The sequence below is a fragment of the Myotis lucifugus genome, unplaced genomic scaffold (assembly GCF_000147115.1).
Source record: "Myotis lucifugus unplaced genomic scaffold, Myoluc2.0 scaffold_13, whole genome shotgun sequence".
Classification (NCBI taxonomy): domain Eukaryota; kingdom Metazoa; phylum Chordata; class Mammalia; order Chiroptera; family Vespertilionidae; genus Myotis; species Myotis lucifugus.
In genome coordinates, this window is record NW_005871061.1 from 1438822 (window position 1) to 1463678 (window position 24857).

The 24857-nt window shown below is 43.8% G+C and overlaps 1 protein-coding gene across 1 annotated transcript; it reads right to left on the bottom strand.

Moving 5' to 3' along the window:
* Window positions 1-353: 353 nt before the first annotated feature.
* Window positions 354-24357, bottom strand: SRPX2 (sushi repeat containing protein, X-linked 2). Its single transcript, XM_006084691.3, has 11 exons — window positions 24057-24357; window positions 21550-21767; window positions 16909-16989; window positions 11241-11432; window positions 7462-7638; window positions 7034-7160; window positions 6463-6584; window positions 5227-5406; window positions 4746-4879; window positions 2478-2599; window positions 354-1421 (listed from the first exon to the last, which is right to left on the bottom strand). Exons 2-11 carry the CDS (start codon window positions 21629-21631, stop codon window positions 1241-1243), a joined length of 1398 nt encoding a protein of 465 aa, XP_006084753.1. The 5' UTR covers window positions 21632-21767; window positions 24057-24357; the 3' UTR covers window positions 354-1240.
* Between the last annotated feature and the right edge of the window lie 500 nt (window positions 24358-24857).

The following is a 24857-nucleotide window of genomic DNA, read 5'->3' on the forward strand; positions in this document are numbered from 1 at the left end:
CCCCCCCCCCCCTGCTGGCCTGGTCACCCCCTGTAGCCTGGTGTTCAGTTGTTTGGTCATCCCTTACTAACCCCCCCTGCCGACCTGGTCATAGGTAGCCATCTTGGGAGGGCATGAAGGTTAATTTGCATATTACCTCTTTATTATATAGGATAGTTAGTGGACTTTTTGTGGTGATCGCTTTGTAAGGTGAATAAATGTGAAATCTAACTATGTTATACACCTAAAACTAATATTATATTGTATATCAATTATACTTTAATTAAAAAGATTTTACATTCCAGAAGAAAAATTAGACATGAAGCCAATGTTTTGTTTACTCTCTTTAAAAAAGTGCTGTAAAATACCCAAGGTTGTTTACACTTAATTTCAGAGAGAAGAATCCCATGCCATAAAAAATTTACCATCTGAATTTGGAGCAAAGTAACTGGGAACTGACTGGGGCTGGGACATTACCCAGATCTTGTCCATGAGCTTGTTCATTTCCTTGAACAAAAAGAAGGGAAAACCCATGATAGAGCGACTTTGTTCCTTCAGGACAGGAAGGAATTGCTGTGGTTTGACTATACTGGTTGAAAATAAAGCCTCTTATCATTGTGCAGGTTGCAAGGTATTCTGGTGTCACCAGGCTTCCCCTTAAAACCTGGCAGTCCTCCTAATCCAGATGGCCCTTCAAGAAAACACGTTATACATGTTGCAACACAAACAACCTCAAACTTGTTGTTTCAAAGTACTAACTTAAATGTTTGTGTATACTGGTAAGCCCCAAATATAGAAAGGAGTCACAAAGAATAGTGCTATAAAAAATGACCAAACAACATTATTAAATGCTTACTAATGTAAAAGACAAAACAAAACAAAACAACAAAAAACAGCACACAAAACCCACAGCAGTTAGTGAATGAATTTAGGATTTACTTCTCTAGAAGACTTTGAAGAGCTGGGAGAAGCCCAGGTTAAGAAAGGAAAACCTACCACCAACCCACTGCCCAGGGCCGCTTCTCAGTCCCTACGTAGCTTCTTATGCTCCTCCAGTGCTACCTAAAGCAGAGACTTGCTTAGGGAAACTATTATGCAGTCCTAAAAAGGTTCCTGAAAATGTCCCAAGATTGGTGAACCTCATCTACCTCAGAGTCCTGTCCCTAGAATTATGGGAAACCATTTCCTCCTTTTATTAGACCCTGGTTTCAGCCAACTAGGAGAGCTTTTCCTTTGACCTCAACCATGCCCTGGCTCAAGTTTACTCGCATACGTCCCTTTGTTCCCGACGCTGGGTCAGCTCCTGATTGCTCAGTAGGTAGTCATCAATGAATGTGAAGATTTCCTCCGGGGTGACAGGTTCCATATAGCGTTCTCGGTCAATTCCCTGCTTGTCAATCAACACCATGTTGAAGTAGGAGCGAGTGAGGTGCTGGAATTGCCTAGAGAGAGGAGTCCAGGGAGGTGTGAGATCTTGTCTGGGCTTCATTCCATTAGGCTGTATTACCCTTTGACCTTTTGTAGCTCCACTGATGGACTAATTCCTTCCCCAACCGAGTCCTTGTCTCTACTACCTATCTCAAAACCCTTTGTTTTTCTCTGCTCTGACTCTGCACTTGCTGACCTTGTATGTCTGGCTCTGCTAAGCTGTCCCTTCCTCACCGCAGATGGAGCAGCTACATTATTACTAGGTGATGTTTCTCTCATATGGTAATGTGGGCTGCACAGAATAAGTCCAAGGAGCACCAGTCACCGTGCTTTCTAGACTAGTGTTTTCTAGAATTGAGCTGGGCATACTTGCACAACCATAGATGATAGCTCATAGGTAGATCAATTCACCTGATCAACTCTTGCATCTGTAGCTGCAAGTCTACAGTCTCCTTCCTCTGAGTGTTTCTCAGTCTCTCCCTACCTGGGACTGAATCTTTCTGTCACTATGGAGAATGAGACCTAGAGGCAGGTAGGGTATCTAGAAAAGAGAGGTGTGGTGGCTTTATTGGCTCTGAGTATATGTGGAGGCATTGGAAGGGTGATAATGGATAGATAATGAGAAAAGTCAACTTCTACCACATGTCACCAATAGTTTGTTCTTCCCCCAAGGGCAGATAGATATGATTCAGATTTCACTGCCTATTGGAGGTCCAAGTTTAAGAGATGAGGCCTTGAGGCAACAGGATCAGAGGCCTATCTGAGTCATGCTTGGGCTTGTGACTGAGCTCTGGCTGTACTTCAGAGTCAGGGGATATGCCTTATTGAAAAAAAAAAGAAAGCACAGTCCTGAGATGGTTTGGGATGGGGCCTGGTCCTCTGTATTTTAAGCCCCCCTCCATTTGATTCTGATATATGGCCACTCTCTGATCTTAACTAATGTACCCAAAGAGTTCAAACACAGTAGTGCCCCAAGAGAGTAGTATAGTTGATTCTCCCACACCCTCCTGTTGCCAGTGTTTCACCTAGGGTTTCTGCCCACCCCTTCCCTGTGGCCCTTCAGCCTGGACCTGAGCTCCTCGATGATGTTGGCTGACAGCTGTTGCTCCCTGATGCGCCCCACCTCCTGAGGTGGCTGCCCCACCAGCTCGATGATGGTCACATGCCGCAGGTCCAGTCCACAGGTGGATTGCTGGGAGGGGAGAGAAGGTTTTATGGAAAAGGGTCTCAGACTCAAACCTAAGACTACTTCGCTGATTCTTCCAGGGACCACAGTGAGGCAGTGTGGGAAAGGAGGGTCTTCTCTCCCAACCATCACATGATGGGGTCTACAACCTCTTCCCTCTGTCATTCCTGATTTACTTGCCCTAACAGTGTTTTCTTTATTCTAATTAAGTGTATGAAGCTGGTTATAACATGTGGGGTAGAAAAGAGAAATATAATTTATAAGTTGCAGGAACACAATTCCTACTTCCTTCATTTTTTATAGGTTTTAAACTATGTAGGTTATTTTTTTAAATTGAGATACTAATTGACATATAATATTAATTTCAAGTATACCACATAATCATTCAATATTTGTATATATTATGAAATGATCACAAGATGTCTAGTTAACATCTATCACCATACATAGTTACAATTTTTTCTTGTAATAAGAATTATTAAGCTCTATTCTATTAGCAACTTTAAAATATACTAGTACAATGCAATATTATTAACTATAGTCACCATAACTTATTTATATTACAGTTGGAACCTACATAGGTTCTTAATGGATAGCTATTGTGATATGATAATAATGGCTATTATTTACTGAATACACATACCTAATGCTTCGCAGGCATAATCTAACTTACCCCTAACAAGGCAGGTGATATTCTTATTCTGTAGAGTAAAAAGGTAGCTTGCTCAAACTTGCATGACAGTAAAATTCTTAGCCAAGATTTAAACTTAGGGCTGCTACTGCCTACCCAAGTGTGTGCTCCTTACCACTAGGCTATAATCTCTGTCTCCAGGATTTCTCAGAAATAGTGCCAGTGTTCTTCTCATTACCCTTTGTTGCCTTCCTCACACCAGGCAGTACACCCTGTAATTCTACCCTGGCTCTTTGTCCTGCATTGCCTTGCAGGGTTATCTCTGAGCCAGTTACCTGGGGTGAGGTTTAAAGTCTCAGTGAACACTCCCTGGTGCCCAACCCCTTGTCTAATCTTTGGGCTACTCCTCTAGTCCTGACTTTCAGAGTCACTGTCCTTATTGGCTGGTTCCAGTTCTTGTTCTTGCTTTCTGTTCAAGCTGAGGTATTGCCTTTGCTTGCCTTTTTCTTGGGGGGGGGGGCGGGGATCCCTGGAGGAATTTGGTCCTTATTGGTCTAGATACCCAGGGTCATGCTTTTTATAAAGCTGCTTCCATCATGGGCCTCTTGGCAAGTTGTAAGATTCAACCTTTAGAAAACACCTTTGCAGCTCCTTAGAGCTGGTTCTCTTAGTCTAGTCATCATACCCTGAGTTCTCTTCAAGATCCTAGTGTATTTTCTTTATAAATCCCAATGTTCATATCTATTCTGTCCTATTCACCTTTCCTTCCCCATAAGTGCCTTTGGCTAGGTATCTCAGCGTGTTAAAAATCATTGTGCAATTCCCTCATTTTACTTTGAGATATCACAATACTTGTCTTTCTCTTCTGTTACAAGTATTGGTTAAGAGCACAGATCCTCGAGTCAGACTGAGTTTAATCCTGGCCCAGTCACTTACTAGCTAATCTTTGGGCTACTCCTCTAGTCCTGACTTTCAGAGTCACTGTCCTTATCGGCTGGGCAAATCTTTAACCTCTCTATGCCTCAGTTTCCTTACCTTTAAAATGAGGATAGTAATAGTACCTACCTCTTAAGGGTTGTTTTGAGAATTAAGTGAATATACATAAAACACATACTTATATACCTGGTACCCATCTAGCACTTACCATATAAGTATTTGTTAATGCTATTATTCCTTGAAAACATAAACATAATTTCATCCCAACATTTACATTTAATCATACTTATTTTACAAGTCTCTCTACAGTGCTCCACCATACTCCCTACCTACCCTCACCAAGCCCCCTGTAAGTCATACCCACCATTCCAGGCTCCTCACTGCCTTTTTAGTAAAAACATAGCAGTTTTTAAAGTGTGATAAATTTGTCTAGAGTAAAACTGGTCAATGTCCATAAAGAGTTTGAAGAAATAGAGTTTGTGCTGTAGAAAAAGCAACTCTGATTTGGAAGAGGTAAAGGAATAATGGGGTGGGGTTAGGGGGTATATAAAGAAGCTAAGCCTGAATTAGGGGATTAGGTCTCACCTGTAGCATAGAGATCTGCATTTTGTAATATCGGTTGGAGGGATCAGGAGCTGAGATGATGAGGAGGCGTTGTTTCTCATAGAACTGATCCAAAAGGCCAGCAGCTGAGTTGACATTAACATTAATCTTCATAGCTAGGGCAGAAGCAGATGGCCAATCAGAGTATGGCCTTCTCCTTCACCCCAGCATGGGTAACAATATCTTTAGGAATTCCAGTCTTTCAGGATAACCCTTTTTGGTTGTTTCTCCCTTTCCTTGGGGGAAATCCTGAAAGAACACTTGAAAATTTTAAAACCTTCATCTTGGAGTAGGACTGTTCAGAAAGATAACACTAGCCCCTAAAATAAACACATTTTAGAACACTCCCCCATTCTCATATCACACACATTACTATTGAATCCCTGTGCTATACACATTTGGAGATCCTCCAAAGTAGCCATGATCAATATATTCACTCTCCTCATTCCCTGGTTTCACTCACGAGCACAGATGGGCGGTGATCCTGACCACTGGCGGCTGGACTGGCAGACCCGGGAGGGAGTCCCTTGGCGCTCATAACCTCCATCACAGTGATATTCACAGGTGGCGCCATAGTTGTTCCCGGCTGAGGTGCAGGTGAGGTAGCCATGCTGTGGTGGTTTCAGTGATGGGCAGCGTCTCACTGTCAGTGAGGAGTTCAAGTTAGGGGCTATGGTAGCTCTTTTAAGAAAAAAAAAAGGTTAAGAGGGTGCTCATGCTGAGTTTTCTAGATCAGGAGACCTAGGATGATCAGAATGAATGACTTCTTCATATTTCCAATGACTGAGGATAAAGGCTGAATTTTCTTAAGGAATTAAATATGAAATGTAGACAAAGGTGTTCAACAAATCTGGAAGGACAAGTGAATATACATATTGTCATCATTCTGTAAAATAAATATTGCCATTTTTGTTTTCAGACTTTGTAGACACCCTACATAAGGATGACCACCTTATAAAATTAATTTTAATATTAAAAATAAATAGAAAAAGACTTAAATATCCATCAGTGGGAGAAATATTAAGCAAGTTATATTCTTAGAAGTAGATTATTATGGTGTCATTAAAATATTTCTGAAGAATTTTTAAAGAACATGGGAAATTATTTGTGTTATAATGAAAAGGGTGATCTAAGATTGGATATACAGTATGATCTCAACTATATGTTTTTTAAAGTATGTGTAGATAAAAGACTGGAAAGAAAATACTAAAAGGTTGCTTCTGGACAATGGGGTAATATATTTTTTTTCCTTTGTATATTTCTATATTTCCCACATGTTCAAAACTGAGTATAAATTATATTAATAATGAAAAAGCAAAACAAAACAACACTAAACAAAGGGGTAAAATCAGGCATGCAACACCACCAATTTTAGCAAAGGTGAAAGACTGAGGATGCAGGCTGATTAGATTTGATGATTAGAAGGCCAAGAAAAGGGATACAGAATATCTTTGTAAATTTTATCTAGATTTAGGAGAATGAAAAAATCCTGTTGGGGGGTCAGGGTTTCTGAAACGTATGTATGCACAATATCATACAGGCTTCCTGAATAACCCTTTTTAGTGAACTTGTTTTCCCCCTCTCCCATGAGTGTCTGTTTCAGGCATAGAAAAGAGAGGGTTGTGGTGAGCATCTACAAGGTCAGGGCAGAGCAGGAATAATGAACAATGTGGAAATGGAAGACTTCTTTGGGACGAACCTTGTACTTTCACAATGAACTTGCAGCTGGCCCGGTTGTAGGCTCGGTCATAGGCAGTGTAACGAATTACATGCTCTCCTTCGGGAAAGTGAGAACCAGGCTCAGGGCCCCGAAGTGTCACCCTACATGGGACAGAGTGAAATAATCACTAAGGCAGTGGTTCTCAACCTTCCTAGTGCCGCGACCCTTTAATACAGTTCCTCATGTTGTGGTGACCCCCAACCATAAAATTATTTTCGTTGCTACTTCATAACTGTAATTTTGCTACTGTTATGAATTGTAATGTAAATATCTGATATGCAGGATGTATTTTCATTGTTACAAATTGAACATAATTAAAGCATAGTGATTAATCACAAAAACAACATGTAATTATATATGTGTTTTCCGATGGTCTTAGGCAACCCCTGTGAAAGGGTTGTTCGACCCCCAAAGGGGTCGCGACCCACAGGTTGAGAACTGCTGCACTAAGGAAAGAGACTCTTAGGATCAGGGGCACATCATCACAGTAGTCTCAGCCTGAGAGCCTGGGAGAAGCTGCTGGGAGGCATAAGGGGCATCTATTACTCACCTGGTGATGGTACCATCAGCAGAATCTTTCACCAAAGGTGGGTCCCAGTATACTCGAGCAGTCAGTTTCTCCGGCTCTGCCATTTTTTCACGTGAGTGGGGACAACGGATCTTGGGGGGATCTATGTCTGCCAAGGTCAGAAATTAGGTGCTGACTCATGGGCCCCCTGTCTTCCATGAAGGGAACCCATAGAAGTAATATTGCACCACTGGGTAGGTAAAACATACACTCTCTATTCAAGATGCTTAATGAAATTGGGGGAAAACACCAGTTGCAGGGGAAATGATCACTTCTTTAAGCATGTGTCCAGAGTGCCATCCTCATAGCAAGCAGAAAAGCCTTCTGCTATAAGGATTCCACATCCTTTGTGGACACAATACCAGGATGACTCTTTGCAGCAGGACAACTGGGAGTAAACCAACATTTACCTACACATACAGGCTCGCCTCCGCTCCATTGACCATCTTCCATACAGATTCTACTGCGGTCACCTTCCAGGTGGTAGCCACTGGAACAGCTGTAGTCACAACGGGAGTCAAGAAGCACCCCATTTGTGCAAGTGTAGGTGCCACTCGTAATGAATGGCAACGTGTGGCATCTCATCTCTAAGAGAAAACCAAGTAGAAAGCTCAGTGGCTTATGGGACTATCTGGAGGTGATGGCATCTAGCACAGGGAGAACCATATCAGAGATAGCATAAAATACAGAAAACCCTACCCCAAACTGCCCTTACATTTTTGTGCCTAATTGGCTCTTTTTACTAATTGCTTTCTTATTTTTATACTAGAGGCCCAGTGCACAAATTCATGCACCAGTGGAGTCCCTCGGCCTGGCCTGTGGGATCGGGCCAAAACTGGCTCTCCAACAACCCTCAAGGTGTCCCGGATTGCGGGATGGTCCAAGCCAATCCGAGGGACCCCACGATGCATGATTGGGGCCAGGAGAGATGCAAGAGGTTGGCCAGCTGAGGAGGGACCCCAAGAGGGCTCCAGGGTGTGTCTGGCCCATCTTACTCAGTCCTTATTGGCCGGACCTGAGCAGCAAGCTAACCTACCAGTTGGAGCATCTTCCCCCTGGTGGTCAGTGCACGTCATAGCAACTGGTTAACTGTCTGCCCCATGGTGGTCAGTGTGTGTCATAGCAAGCAGTTGAGTGGCCTTAGCATATCATTAGCATATTACACTTTGATTGGTTGAATGGCCGACTGGTGGACTGGACACTTAACATATTAGACTTTTATTATATAAGATTATAACGTACAGTAGTGCTGGGGAGGGGTGTTTCTCAAAGAAGTAAATTACTTGTCCAAGTGAATGGACTTGAGAATCACACCTGAGTTTAGATCCCAGCTCCACTCATTACAAGCTCTCTGACTTGAAGTTACCTCATCTCTCTGAGTCTCAGTGTTTTCACCACTAAAATGTGGATACTTCAGCCTGGCTGGTATGGCTCAGTAGTTGAGCTTTGACCTATGAACCAGGAGGTCACAGTTCGATTCCCAGTCAGGGTACATGACTGGGTTGCGGGCTTGACCCCTAGTAGTGGGCGTGCAGGAGGCAGCCGATCAATGATTCTCTCTCATCATTGATGTTTCTATCTCTCTAGCTCCCCTCTCCCTTCCTCTCCAAAATCAATAAAATATACATATTTTTTAAAAATGGGGATACTTCATAGAACTTCATAAAAGGGATAATGCATATAAATGTCTGGGCTCATTTAGGGCCTCAGCTGCTATTCATTTTTACCTCTTGTTCCTCAAATGTTAGATATCCTTGAGCAAATTCAAAGCTCCTTTTTGAATACTAGAGGCCCGGTGCATGAAATTCTTGCATGGGTAGGGTCCCTAGGCCTGGCCGGTGATCAGGGCTGATCAGGGCCTTCTGGCTGCTGTCTGGGGCCTTCCTTCCAGCTGCCAGCCAGGGCCTTCCTTCCCTGGCTGCTGGCTGCCAGCCAGGGCCTTCCTTCATTCTGTGCCTCCCCCTGGTGGTCAGTACACATCATAGTGAACGATCAAACTCCTGGTCTCCAGGTTGAACTCCCAAGTGGACAATTTGCATATTAGGCTTTTATATCTATCTATATAAAAGCCTAAGTGACCATTGCAACCGAATGGACGACTGAACAGGCTGCATGGGGTGACCAGGCCGGCAGGGGGGTGAGGGGCGACCAAACAACCGAGCAGCAGGCTGTGTGGGCTGACCCAGCTGGCAGGGGGGTTAGTGAGGGGCAACCAAACAACCGAGCAGCAGGCTGCATGGGGCGACCAGGCTGGCAGGGGGGTTAGTGAGGGATGATCAAACGACTGAGCAGCAGGCTGCATGGGGTGACCAGGCCAGCAAGGGGGCAGTTGGGGGCAACCAGGCTGGTGGGGGGGCAGTTGGGGGCAATCAGGCCAGCAGGCAGAGGCAGTTAGGGGTGATCAGGCTGGCAGGGGGGAAGTTAGGGGCAACCAGGCCAGCAGGGGGGGCAGTGAGGGGCAATCAGGCAGGCAGGCAGAGGCAGTTAGGGGTGATCAGGCTTTCACGGGGGGCAGTTAGGGGCAGGCAGGCAGGCAGGTGAGCGGTTAGGAACCAGCGGTCCAGGATTGTGAGAGGGTGCAGGCTGGGCTGAGGGGACCCTTCCCCCACCCATGCACAAATTTCGTGCACCGGGCCTCTAGTATATCTATAGTTTTGGTATTGCCACAAGCACTCCTCAGCTGAGGCCCACTTACATGTGAAAGTAGGTTGGCCCTCTCACTGTGTGAGAATACAAGTCAGGCCAGTGCCTGGAGGGCCAACTTTGGCTAAAGGGGAATCCATATGCTTTAGATACCACATGTGCCAGAAGTGGAGACTGCTACCATGAGGTGATTGTGAGCCTATGCTTACCAAAGTCTAGCTTGAGATATCTGATACTTGAAACAAGTGGGCAAGCCACACATTCCTTTACATTTCTAAGTTCTAACCCTGCATAAATTCAATTACTGGAGCTTTGCATAAAGACTCTATTAGCTATGTTCATTTTACTTCTTGGTCAAACCAGACTTGAAGATTATTGCCTTTTATGTTTTTTAGTATTCTGCATGCAAAAATTACTTCCTTGAAATCAGGGCCAAGAAAAAAAGTTTGTCTTTGCAGATGAATTTGTTTACTTAGTATTATATGACAGTGACAATGATACATCCAAAGCATTTGCCCTTTTGTCACTTATGAGAAAGGGCAAAGTCAGATTCACTCTTCAAATATAGTAATTAAGTAATTCTAGGGACCTGGAAATATGTACATCTCCATTCTTTTAACTGGTTTTATGTTCATTTATAGACTTATATTATTTCAGTTTGTGAGGCTAATTCTAATTTATTTTGTAAATAATGGTATCCAACTCTTAAAATAATTAATTACAGACATCTAAAGGGGTGTAGTGGCTTCCTTATTTCTGACTATAAAGCTTTTCTCCTCCACAGCATCTTTTCTGACTAACCCAATATCTCTGAATGCTCAGCACTCTGTGTCTGGTCACACTGCCTTTATGTGCACATATTTGTGTTCCTATCCATTAGTCTATAAGCTGCCTGGGAGGAACTGAGATTTGAGTAAGCTCCTGAACAACCAATACAGAGCCCTGCACACATGGGGTCCTTCAAATGTCATTCAGAGATAGACATATAGACAGACAAAGCTCAGCTGCTAAAAAAGGGTAGCCTGTAGCGCTGGAATAAGATAGAGATCTGGGAGCTGAGAGGGACATGGTTTGGAATGTGTGTTTTAGCACCCCCACATACTAGCCTAAGGACTCTTTGTGGCTTTCCGAAGAAAATGAAGAATAACAGATGTCTCATAGCTTCACTGCCAAGGCCTCCTAAGGCCTTAGGCCAGGAAGTATAGCAGTTTGGGAAAGAGTCTGAGACCACACATCCTTGAGAGTGCCAAAAGAAGGCCTAGGTCCACATAAGCCCCAGGCCCAAGTCTTACATGCACTCCTTTGCTTCCCTGAGCCAGAAGAGCTGGTTGCTATTTAAATGCTCATGTTAATCGGGCAATAAACACAGGGAGAGAAAATGAGCTAAAATGTTAGGATGGAGAAAGGCCATTTTGGGTGCCTGTGAAAAATTCTTAATTTTCACTTGAAAGAGGGCATAGTAACACCTCCAGGCATATACACTCAGTGACTGGCTTGCTGACCTTTCTCATATATACACATCAGCATCTGCACACGCACCACTTACGTCTGCAATAGGCAGTTCCAGACCAGCGGCGGCTTGGCAAGCATTGCACCGACCTTCGCCCAATCAGTCGAAAACCCCGGTCACAGGAGAGCTCACAACGAGTGCCCAAGCTGCTGTGATAATTCCCTCCCCTTGGTGAATAGCATGTGGCTTCTCCGTCTTGGATATTTAATGTATAACACCATCGGGGGACTGTAACAATAGAAGAAAAGTAAGCTGAAGTACAATAATTAAGACAGTGTATTGGTGAAAGGACAGACACATAGATCAATGGAACAGCGAATAGACCCACACAAGTATGTTGAAATAATTTTTGACAAAGATTCAAAAGCAATTCAATGGAGGGAAGATAGCCATTCAAACACATGTTGCTGGAGAAATATTGAACTTCCATAGATAAGGAGGAGGAGGAGGAGGAGGAGGAGGAGGAGGAGAAGGGAGAAGGGAAAAGAACCTCAATCTAAGTCTCATACCTTATATAAAAAGATAATTCAAAATGGATCATGAATTTAGTAAAATTATAAAACATTAAAAAAGGGCAAAATCTCTGGGATCTAGAGCTAAGAGTCCTTAGACATGCAAAGCACAATTAATACAAGGAAAAAAAGACAATAAATTAAACCTTGTTAAAATTAAAAACTTTTGTATTATGAAAAGCATTGTTAATAGATGAAAGACAAACCACAAACTTGGAGAAAATATCTGCAAACCACACATTCAACTAAGGACTGGTATCTAGAATATATAAGGAACTCTCAAAACGCCAAAGGAAGAAAGCAAACAATCCAGTTAGAGCATGGACAAAAGACATGAACAGATATATCACTGAAGAGGATATACTGATGGAAAATAAGCACATGAAAAGATGGTCAGCATTATAAGTCACTAGAGAAATGCAAATTAAACCACAACAAGATACCATTATGTACCCATTAGGATATCTACACTTTAAAACAAACAAACAAACAAACAAACACACACAAAAACTGGCAAAACCAAGTGTTGGTGAGGATGGAGAGAAACTGGAACTCTTACACATTCCTGGGGGAAATACAAAATGACACAGCCACTTTGGAAAATATTTTGGTAGTTTCTTCTAAAAGTAAACATACACTTGCCATGCAACTTTGCAATCCCACTTTAGGTATGAAATGAAAACCTGTGTTCATACAAAATCCTGTATACAAATGTTTTAAAATACCTCTATTCAGAATGGCCAAAGCTGGCAACAATTCAAATGTTCTTCTGTGGGCGAATGGTTGAGGTCTGGGATAACCTCAAAGAGGCAGCCCTGGGCAAGTTCTTGATGTGATGAAGCTGTTTGGTATCGTGGTGGTGTTTACATGACTATGCATTTGTCAAAACTCATAGAACTCTGCACCAAAAAGAGTGAATTTTATAATAGGTAAATTTTTTAAAAAAATTTAAATGATACAAATATGGAAGCTAGAGAGAGGAAGGGAATGCAATATCAAACAAGGCTGCTTAAGAATGAAAGTCCAATCCCAGATCAATACTGAGCACAAAAGGTAATAGGGCCATCTATAATAATATAAGTGTAATATGCTAATTAGACCGGACAGCCAAACGACCTTCCGGATGAAGCCGAGGCTGTGAGGGCTGAGCCCCTTGCATGAATTTTGGGCCTCTAGTTAAATTATAAAAGCATCATAAAGTCGTCTCATTGGCTACACAATAGGAATTAGGAATGACTTTTCAGCGGGTTCAGATTTTAAAGGAGCACCTATAAACAGACAGAGGGCCACCTGTCCAAGGATGCATACACAGTATGACATAAATCTGTTAGTCTCAAATTGGGAAGGCTAAAGGCTCATATGAGCTCATTCAATTCCCAAATCCTAAGGGACAAAAACAAAGGGAGTTTGAATAAAAGTGCATCAGGAGTTAAAGGAAGAAAGGCTGGAGCCTCCGCTTGAAGGCAGCTAAAGAATGAAGACAGTAAGAAAGCTATCCTTCAAGCAACAACACACTTGTGGCTTTCAGCATTAGTTTTGTGCCTGTGGCTGTGACACAAGGCTGCCATCTGGAGACACCATCTCCAAACTACATAAAGTTGGAAGCACTACAGTTGCAGAGCTGTTAATTGTGTGATCACAACACATATCATGAAGACTTTATATGGGAGGCTGGGGCCTCAACAATCACTCCTGTCCTATTTCTCTCCAACATTCTATCAATAAAAATACACATTAGATTGGAAGAGATAGAATAAGCAAACTTAGTAAAGGGAAATATAGAGCTAAATAAGTTCAAATTTGTAGGCTCAGAGGAATCCTGGTATAAAGAAAGCATGTTGGGAAGCTGAAAAAGAACAAAAACATTATCCCAATTTCTTTTTCCACCCAGAATTATTTGAGGTATAATTGACAAACAAACTGCATATGTCTAAGGTGTACAATGTAATTTTTCAATTACAGTTGGCATTCAATATTATTTTATATTAGTTTAGATATGCAGCATAGTGGTTAGACATTTATATAATTTATGAAGTGGTCCCCTTCATAAAAGTCTAGTACTCACCTGGCACCATACATGAACTATAGTCACCATGCTGCACATTAGATTCCCAAAAGGAAGAAGAATGCAGCTTCTGGAAACTATAGCCTGGTAAGAGCAACAGCACTGATAGCACAGTATTTAAATACAGGCTTATGAGCAGTTAAAAAGGGAAGTGCTGATCTCCAGGTGTCCTCAAGAACAAGTCATTCAAGACTGACCTCATTTCCTTTTTGGTTAGAGTCACCAGACTGGTAGAGCAGGGGAAATTAGAGGATACACTATGTGGAAGTCAGTGAGGCATATGAGAGTGCCCTTCATGCCATTGATGTGGATGACATACAGAAATACAGGAGAGATGACAGTACAGTTATGGAAGTTCACAACTGGCTGAACAACTGTACCCAAAGAATGCTGATGGGAAACTGAAACCATGCTAATTATGGCATGGTGAAAATGTCTTGCAGGAAATGTGTTAGTCATTACTGAGTAGCTACTGTGTAGGCACCATGCTTTATATTTTCACTTCACATCCATTATCTCAAATAGTTCTCCCAAAAGCCTTATCTTGCAGGTGAGGAACTAACTTGCCCACGGTCCCTCAGCAAGTAAGGAGCAGAGATTTTTAACCCAAGCTTTGACTGGCTCTAAAACCATTTTTTTTTCTAACTCTATTATCTGCTCCTGTAAGTATGCTAGGTTTTTATTTTGAAGTATGCATTTACATTTCTGAATAGGTAATATAACCACATGGTCCAAAATTCAAAAAGTATAAAATGTTACAGGGTAAAGCCTCTCTCCCACCCCTGTTCCAACACATACTGCCACTTGGTCCCCCCATAAAGAACCACTGTTAATAGTGTATGCATATCAAGCAACTAAAGCAACTATTACTACATATTCTTATTTTTTCCTCCTTTTTAACATTTAGAATAGTGTAGTATGCTCACTGTTTTCACCAATGCTTTTCTAAAATAAACAAAATGTTTTAGAGACCTTCCCATATCATTACAAGCATGCACCTTACTTAAATGAAATAACATTTATAAAATACACTAGTGGCCCGGTGCACAAAATTTGTGCACATTAAAAGGGGATTAATTAGAGGAAATATTTTAATATTGCTATTTGCCCTTTCTCTATAATAGAAGTGTCAGAGATCAAAGAATATTAGCAAAATTTCTATGGATATCTTCCTCCTGTCAGAGTCTGGAGCACACCACGGGGCCCAGAGTCAAGTTCCCGCCCACCCATGTGTGTGTCAAAATTGCATGAGACCCAGACCCGGCCGGCCCCCTCCCCCATTGGGCTAGATCCGTGGTCAGCAAACTGCGGCTTGCGAGCCACATGTGGCTCCTTGGCCCCTTGAGTGTGGCTCTTCCACAACATACCACAAAATACCAAGTGCGGGAATGCACATACAGTGCGACTGAAACTTCATGGCCCATGCGCAGAAGTCAGTACTTTGTGGAAGAGCCACACTCAAGGGGCCAAAGAGCCACATGTGGCTCACGAGCCGCAGTTTGCCAAACCACAGTTTGCCGACCACTGGGCTAGATCCAGACTCGGCCGGTCCCACCCTTGTCAAGCCCTGCCGGGCAGGAGGGCGCAGCCTCAGGTCCCCTGTCAAGCCCTGCTGGGCAGGGGGCGCAGGCCTGAGGTCCCTGTCAAGCCCCGCCAGGCGAGGGGTGTGGCCTCAGGTCCCCTGGCCTGGCAGCGGGGTGGGGGGTGCAGCCTCAGGTCCCCTGGCCCAGTGCCGGGGTAGGAGGTGTGGCCTGAGGTCCCCGTCAAGCCCCACCAGGCGGGGGGCACAGCCTCAGGTCCCCCAGCCTGGCGCTGGGGCAGGGGTAGCAGCCTGAGGTCCCCTATCAAGCCCTGCTGGGTGGGGGGCACGGCCTGAGGTCACCCGGCCTGGTGCCAGGGCAGGGGGTGCAGCCTGAGGTCCCCTGTCAAGCCCCACGGGGGCAGGGGGGGCACAGACTCAGATCCCTGCTGATTGCTTGTTAAGGCTCATTATGGGATCTCAGCCTCCGCTGTGGGTGCAGCCATCTTGTGTTAGGGAAACCCCCGCCTCCACTGTGGGCGCTGCCATCTTTGTGGTGGAGTGACAGTCAATTTGAATATTCCCTCTTTATTATATAGAATAGCACAGTGTCTGGCATATAAAGGTGTTTGTTTGGGGTCAAAGAGCTGGAAGGTGGAGTAGCTGGGACTTGAGCTCAGGCCCACGGCCTCTGATCTATGCAACTATTCACCTATCACTTTTCAGGGATAATAAAGGAAACAAAGTGCTTACAACAGGGTTAAAAGGGCCTTCTCTGTAATTAACTTCAGATAATGCTGGCAGAGTTACCAGCTTGCCCAGGGCTGAAATAATCCTCAGGGAAAGTGGAAGATACTGCCTGCTCTAACTTTTTTTCTAGTACAGGAATAGTTATTCAGGATTCGTCACAGGCAGTCCTTCTGCCCCTCCTTAGAAGAGTCTTGTAGATTATGGAGCCTTTCCTAATTTGGTCTCACTCTATTATATTCAACTTTATTTTCTACTACTTCTTCCACATCCCATTTCCTCCAATCAGGCTGGTTTCTTCCTAGCTCCTTCCTCTAAGTGGGTTTGTTCATACCTCTATATCTGTGGCCATCTACTTGTCTGAATGCCCTCCCCTCTCCTTTCTAGTTCTCAAAATTCACCCATTATTCAATAACTAGTCTAAATGTCATTTTTCATGACCCTTTCCCTGACTTCTTTTTCTTAACATCTATTGCATTTACTGCTACCACATAGTTTCACACTTACTTGCTCTACATGTGCTAATTTTATTGCCTCCTCACTAATCCTTCCCAGCAGAATGTAAGCTCCTTGGTGGGTACAGTTTTTTGTATCATCCACAGGCTTACCTTGTACAGGACTAGGTTTACAGGAGGTACTCAGTCCATATTTAATGGCTAATAATAGATGGGCAGCCTTAGTGCTAGAGAGGTGAGGTCAAACAAGTCAGTAACCAAGTTCATGACTGGAAATCATGGCCCCTAATTCTCTGAGCTTCAGTTTTGGCACACATAAGCCAAGTTGGATGAGGATGCTTCAGGGAGGGCCTAGGCCTTAGGCTAGAAAAAACTTTTTCTGAGCCCGAGAAGCAGTGAGTATTACCTCGGTAGTCTAGGGCAGGGACCTGTGGGACCTCTTCAGCGTATACTTCATTGTAGCTTTCATCTGGGTAGTAGCCTGAACCTAGAATGAATAAGACAATATTAATATGACATATTGATTTCTTACTCAAGTCCTTCCAAACCATTCCCCCTTTCAACTTGGTCCCTTACTGAGGACAGGGCACTCCATATAGGGGTGGCGAGCCAGGTGGATATTTAGTGAGAAAAATTCTTCCTTGTAAAGCAGCAGAATTATTATGGGTAAACCTCAATACCTTAGGTGCATAAAGGGGGAGCTAATGGGATGGGGAGGGGGGCACTGGTAGCACTAAAAGCCTCCATTCGAAAGAGAAAAAAGCTAAATATCTTGATCATCAGTCAATCCCACCAGTCTGGGCTATAAATGACCCATTTCCTTGGTGAGTCACTGATAACCAAGCTCTGAGGTTGGACAGCTGTCATAGATAGGAGGAAAAAATAGAGCCTGAGTAAGGGTCTTTCCACTAGTGACAAGCCTGCTCACAGTCCTCAGAAGGATGTGATTCCTCAAGCTCCCACTAGCCCACAGGGCACCAACTTTTTGCCACCTGGTTGTTATTGCTAAGAGTGGCATGCCAAGACAAAGAGAGAGGGCTCAAAGGGCAAGGGGAAATGAAAATAGTTTTATGTCCTGAGTGGTTTGTCCTGGTTTGGAGGAAAAAACAAGCAGAGTCCCTTGGAGGAAAAAGCAAGCCGAGTTCTTTCTGGTTCCTCTAATCAGCAGGAGTTTTACAGGGAGCTGATGAGCTGGAAAACATTTCCAGTCCACCCCCATTCCGTTAAGTGGCCCAGTCCCTGGTACAGGCAGGTCTGCGGCTGTCTGGGAGACTAAACAGTGTGTTCCACTAGACGGCAGGAAATCAGTCATGAACACAAACTAATTGGAATACAACTTGGTGCTTTCCGGAGTGAAGTTTCAGGAAGCGCTCCTTCCAGCCTCCCTGAGCCCTAATGCACGCACAGGAATACAACAGCCAGCCATGCTGGAGTCAGAAGACAATTCCTCACTTCCAGGAAAGGTCGTGTTTCCAGGACAGGGCTGGGTTTTAGTTCTGGAGCCCTTGGCCTGTGTAAACACTCAGACCACAAAGTGCCTGCCTCCTCTCTGGGAAGAAGCTCAGGGCCCCCTACACAAAAGGGTGGAGCAGATGGCTAGATGATGAAGCTCCTCCATTCCCCACAGACTGGGGGTGGGGGGTATTGGGAAACCAGTCCAGCTTGATGAACAAGGGAATGAATCAAATAGAAAATTTGCCTTATGAAATCATGTCCTCATTGGTTTGCCCTCATTCCAGAGGAAAGACTTCATTTTTTCTCTTTCCCTTGACTTTTTATATTTTCCCATTTCAGTTCTTCTGGCTTCCCTTTATTTCTCCCCAGGCTTGCTCTCGCTTTTCTCACATGGGAGGTTTCTTCATGGAGGCCAAAAAACTCTCACCAGCTGTTTCAGTTTAGCATTAGCTTCAAACAGCTCTTGTAAACAGGAGGCCAGATGTGTGTGATTCCCTAAAGCAGAGGTTCTCAACCTTGGCTGCACATTAGAATCACCTGGGAATCTTTTTAAAATTCTGATTTCTGGGCCTCACTCTCCGGAAATTCTGTTTCTTTGTTATGGGGTGGGGCCACAACATTAGTAGCAAAGAAACAGAATTTCCGGAGGATGAGGCCCAGAAATCAGGATTTTACAAAGATTCCCAGGTGATTCTAATATGCAGCCAAGGTTGAGAACCACTGCAAAGGATTCAGTCCCCACACTCCTGTTCCAGAGCTTGCTTGTAAGGAAATGGCCAGCAGGGAGCAAGCCTCTATTTACCAGACCAGCAAACAGGAATGACATGCCTATGGCTGGATAACAACAATGACTGCTAACATCACTCATCACGTGTTCTGTGTTTAGCCCGTTACATGTGTTATCTCATTATGCCATCCTAACATCTCAGTGAAATTGACACCCTTATTTCTCTCTAATGTATAGATGAGGAAATAGGTTCAGAGGAGTGAAGGAGTAGCTCAAGTTTCCCAGCGTGTAAGAAGTAGAGTGGACATTCCAGCCCAGGGCTGTTTGACTCTCTCAATACCAAACTCAGACACCCCACTAAAGATGGCAGTAGGGGAAAACTTTGAACAATGTCCAGCAGCAGGGCTAAAAATCCGAAATCTTTTTTGCAATCCAGCTTTTTTTACTCTGTGTGTGTGGGATGTAAAGCCAACAAGTATTTTACATCATTCTAGAATTACAGGGGATGTGGGAAAGCTGAGGGAAGACTCAGTCAGATAATTATAGTCTCCACCAGGGTGCAGAGGTAGCTGCACCAGTGCCAAGTTTGCTTTGTGATGGCAGTCACCTTACTACTTTAAGCCTTTCCATTTTCTCTCTCTGCCTGTCTTTGGGTATTTTCTATGAATATTAGGATATTGAGATGAGACATAAGAAACTAGAAGGGCACCCTTTCTACATTGTTCTATCTGCTTGTCCCTCTTCAGCCCCGGGGTAGAGAGATTTGGGCAGCATTCCTCAGTGGTTACTGTAAGGTCTATTACTGGGTTCCATAGTACAGACGCTCTAAGCACTGCCCTTCACAAAGGTATGGTTGGAAAAGTAACTGATATTTGAAGACTATTTCCAGATCCACACTAATGCTTGGCTTATAATAGCAAATATGCTCTGACTTTCTGAACTGCATAGATATGCCAATATACACTTCTAACCCACTGTTTGCTTTATTTATATTCTTAACCATTCCCAATCTCTGGCTGATTATTCCTGGGTCCTTTTACTGATTATCCCTGCTTTCCTTGTGCCATTCCCATTTGAGAACAAAGCTATAGCTGGGAACAAAACCGTGCTGGATGCATATAGAGAAGTCAGTATATATAGCGAATGCATGAATAAATGAGTGGAACAAGCTCAGACAGCTGAGCTAGCAATTTGGAGAAAGATTATTGGAAATTTTCCAGATTTCTCTCATCATATAGTCTCCTAAAAAACAGAATAGGGAGAATGAGTGGGTTTTCAGGGCTGTAAGAGATTTCCCAGCCTGGGCTCCTCAGAATGAGTGGTGACCTTGGTGATTCTTGTGGGAGTGGGAGTGCCAGTGCCACCTTTGCAAACAGCCCTTTGAGAAATTCAGATAGGTCTAAGTTTTAAAATAAAACTGCCCTTTCCTCAAGACTCCAATAGCTCAGGCTTTCACCCTGATTAAGGTAAAGGCCTTTGTATTCCATGAGGTTTCTTACAGGTGTTCAAAATCAGGTTTTGAGGCATCTAATCTCCACTTCCTTAAGTCCTATGGTCTTTGGCTGGATTTTGGTGTTATGTACTTGAACTGAAGCTTTGGAAGTTGGGGTGGATGGCTCCTTTAACTCCAAACAGTGTGTATTCTGCCAAGGGCTTGACTTGAATTTCTTCATCTCAATGACATCCCTTGTGCTTCACCCCCTACAAAGCTAGGTTAAGCCAAAGAGGAGAAGTTTGCATATTTGTTTGAAAGCTTCATGCAGCTGTTCCAGACAAACAGAGCTATTGCCAAAGTCCTCCATCAGGAACCCAGGACATGTGGAAAATTTTAGCTGCAATGACTGTGGCTGTGATGGAAGCAGTTTGTTATTTACTCATCTCTGGATATTTTCCTAATTCCATTGGTTGGGCCTGTCTCCTTCCCCTACTCTCCCCCAGCCCTCCATGAGGGCAGACACTGCAGGCCACAGAATATTCTTAGCACTTGGAATTACAGCTGGACCCAATCAAAAACCTCTGTGTGCCCCCTCATTATCCTTCCATCATTCTTTCTACTCCCCTTCCCCCTCTCCTCACTGAGTCTGTTCTCTTCAGCTCCCTATGTTTCCAGGGGCAAAGGATGAAACACTCAGGAATCCAGAACTGCCCATCCCTTCTGAAGCAAGGAACAAGCCAGAAGAAACTGGGGGATTCCTGTTTAAGAGAATGTGATCTGTATTGTCATTAAAATCTTTGGTAGAAAGGGGCTTTAAAAATCTCATCCTATCAATACAGTCTGGGGTGAGAGAGAGATGGGGGGGGGGCGAGGGAGAGAGAGGGAGAGGGAGGGAGGGAGGGAGGAAGCTAAGTGCAGAAGCAGGTAAAGCAGGTGAGATAATGGACTCAAAAGCCATGTAGTCCAACCTTCTCATTCTTGTTAATCCTCACCCAAGTATATTTTTTCCATTGATTTTTTAAGAAAGAGTGGAAGGGAGGGGGAGAGACACACAGAGAGAAACATTGATGTCAGAGAGACACATCGATTAGATGCCTCCTCCATTTGCCCTTATTGGGGCTGGGAATCAAGCCTGCAACCGAGGTACATTCCCTTGACCAGAATCAAACCCAGGACCCTTCAGTCCATGGACCAGCACTCTATCCACTGAGCAAAATCTGCTAGGGCACAGGCTGTTTTCAAATATCTTTTAGTTTGCCTCAAAGCCTCCCTTAGTGGCCTATTACAACATTTAACCATCTTTGTTGTTGAGAATAGTTCTTGGTATCTAATTTAAGTGTCTCTCATTGTAGTCTAACACTTCCCTTCTCCAAGACTGGTCCAGGCCCCACCTTCCCTGGAGATAATGGGCCACAGCTCCTAGAACTTACCTGCTAACCATGTTGGTGTCACTGCTGGAGCAAGGAAGAGCAGCAGAGAGAGAGCTCCTCTTTGAGTTATTTTACCGGCCATCCTTTTAAAGGGTAGGGATTGTTAGGGAGACAAGAATAGGAGTAGATGGCCAGAAGTACCAGGACAAAGGAAAATAACTTTCATAAATCAGCCATCAATGAACTTCCAAAAGTGAGAGGAAGCAGAAATGTGGGATCTGTGAGGAAGAAGAGATTTTTAAATTAATGAATGCCTATTTTATCATCCCCCTTTTGTAAGAATCTTCCACTTTATAGAATAACAAGACTCTATTTGTTATTTATGGTATTTTTCCTTCCCAGAAGAAGGATATAAAAACAATCAATTTTCAATTGACCTTGGTGAGATCAGATACAAATATTCCATGGTACAAGTTATAGTGAGGGACACTGAGGTACCAAGACCAGGAAAAGGCCAACATAAAGTCATCCTATGTAATAAGACAGGAATATGCTAATTAGCCATTATACCCTGAGGCATAATGACCAAGCAGGTCAGGACCAGATCAGGGATCAGCAGGAGGGTGGACCAGCTAGGTACAAGTGGGCTGCGGAGAGCTACAGGAGGGGGCAGGGCAGCAAGCTATGGGGGGGGGGGGTTGGGGGAGGGGGACACGGGGCTGCGGAGGACTTACAGGAGGGTGGCAGGGAACTACTGGCTACTAGCCGGTGACTGAGAGTTACAGGACAGGGCAGGGCAGCAAGTAAGCGGGAGGCAGAGAGCTACAGGAGAGGGCAGGCAACAAGCTATGGGGGGGGGCGGGGGGAGCTACAGGAGGGCGGGGCAGCAGGCAGAGAGCTACAGGAGGGCATCAGCAACCTACTGGCTACTAGTATAGAATAAAGATGGAATCCTGTTATCTAAATGGTTTAATCAATGTAGCTGGTATTCCCTTAACCACTAATCTGGGAAAGCATTACCTGTATGGACTAAGCTTGAACACTAGAGTTATACAGATCTGAATATGTATTCAATTCTGTCCCTATAAGGTATGGGGATATGGGCAAATTCTTTAACTTCTCTGAGCCTCAGTTTCCTCATCTATAAAATGAGAATAATAATAGTATCTACATTCTTTCCCAGCTTGTTAATTTTTTTCCTATTTATTGGGGTGACACTGGTTAACAAAATTATACAGATTTCAGGTGCACAATTCTACATGTCATCTGTACATTATATTGTGTTTTTACCACCCCAAGTCTTCTTCCATCACCTTTTATTCCCCCATACCCTCTTCTACCTCCCTCTCCCTCACCACTGGCAATCACCACACTGTTGTTCATATCTATCTACCTTATAGAAAAATCATTCCCTGGAACATAGGGAAACAATCATTATATATTAGTTATTATTACCAACTTTGTATTGGACAGGACTGAATGTCTCCTATCTTTAGTTAGTAAATATACCCTACCTATGTTCATAGCTTTGGTTTTTGAAGCTTAGTGGTTTGGTAGTGGCTTTTGGCTTTCAGTTCAAGTCTAACCTTCTAGTTTTACCCTGCTGAGCCAGCAGGAAGTCAAGTGAGGTTGGGAAGAACCTACTGAGGTACGTGAGGAGAGGGTGAGCAAGCTCCAATTGCCTTCTCATTTCCTGTCCGGGTCTCACTCTGGTGGGATTAGAGTTTTGTGGTTCCCAGTAGGCAAATACCTCATAAATGACAGTATTAAAGCTTGCTGCCCATTGGTATAAACTGGCCACTGGAGTTTTCAGTAAACACCTATTCACCCACATACTTTCAAAGAAATGCCGTGCTCAGGGAAGGTGTCAGTCCCAGAAATGGAGAAACAAAAAGATGGCAGATTCTGGCCAGAGTCCCCAAGGGACACAAGAAGTCCAGGAATGGCATGAATTCATCTTCCAATTTATTGCTACTTGACTTTAGACTTTGTCTAGAGACAGTGGCAAGGAAGCAGGATAGAGAAAAAGTGAGTGCAAGTGAAGGAGGCAGGGAAAGTGGAAAGATGTGAGAGAGAAGCTAGAAAGAAAAGTAATCTGTCAGAGCTGAAGGAAAGAGATAAAATCAGAAAAAGAGAACCAAAGGAGAAAGAGGAGTTTAAAGAAATTCAGGAACATGAACAGCTAGATAAACTAATCCCTGAACCCGCCTCCCACATGCAGCCTCAATCCAATTCCTTAGTTCAGGAGCAAGAAGGACTTTCCTTTCCAGACCCAATGCTCTGAGACTATGACTGCTTCCCTGCCCACCTCCTCCACAATTTCAGACTGAGAATTTGACTCACTGGAGTCAGCCATCCCTCTGCTGAGCATCGGGAAGGTGGTGGGAACCTGTATCTGCAGCCAGGTCACAGCTCAAATGAAAAACAGCATATGATCCAGTTTCATAAAAGAACTTCTTTCTTCCCCTCCACCCCCAGCCATGTTGCCCAAGTCATGAATCTTGTTACTCCCCATGGTTGTAAAGTGGGAGTAGTGTAGTGTAGAGGGGTTAAGCAGCAGATCTTACCTGTTTTATAGGTTTTGGTGCTGTCTTTTTTTCTCCTCGTTCTCTTTCTCCTTCCTCTCTGCTTCTCTCATCAGTTGAAAAAACTTCTCTAATTTAACATTCCTAGAACGAGTGGCTCCCGGTCTGTCCGGGCCTCCGGGATTCTGTTAAAACTGCCCAGATGTTAGGACATCCGCATCTGCCAAAAGTTTCCTTAAAGCTATATTAGCCCCCAAGCTATAGCTATTTCTCCCTCAGAGAAGGCTTTTAGAGAGGTTGGGGAGAAGGAACACAAGGATTAGAAGAACTCAGTCTGTCTGCTGCAGAACAGGGGAAAGTGTGAATGGCGCTGGCCCCATGCCTGTGCTTATAGTAATGACTAACAGAGGCTGGCTAAAGGGCCTCCCTAGAGATGTGGCGTACTGGAGAGCGCGTCTTTCTATGACTCAGCATCACATCAAGTTTGAATGAAAAGGAATTTCTCAAATTTGAAGAAGAGCATAGCTGACTCTGACATTCCTTGGAGATTTCCCTGTAGTTCCTTAGTACTCCCTACTCCTAGTTGCCTTGCCATATACCAGGGTTAGACACACTTTTAAACCCTAGCACTGATTACCTAACTTCTATGGACTTCAGTTTCTGATAAGATTATGTTGTTTACAAAAACTACCGTGCACTTCTTGGCTGAAGAATAAAGACTGATTTCCTGTAATGAGTGGAGGGAAAGCATGCTTAGAGAGGCTTTAGCTGAAGGCTGTTTAAGTTAATCTAGATGTTCTGTTCATGGCAAGGTTGTAGCCATTGCTAAGCTGTTTCCCAGTG

Bases quoted from the DNA above. Each gene is read 5' to 3' on its own strand.
- SRPX2 (XM_006084691.3), bottom strand. From the start codon at position 21,631: ATGGCCGGTAAAATAACTCAAAGAGGAGCTCTCTCTCTGCTGCTCTTC. The intron at 6,585-7,033 runs GTGAGTAATAGA...TGTCCCATGTAG, and splicing joins GCTGATGGTACCATCACCAG to GGTGACACTTCGGGGCCCTG. The intron at 4,880-5,226 runs GTGAGTGAAACC...CTTCTGCCCTAG, and splicing joins ATCACCGCCCATCTGTGCTC to CTATGAAGATTAATGTTAAT.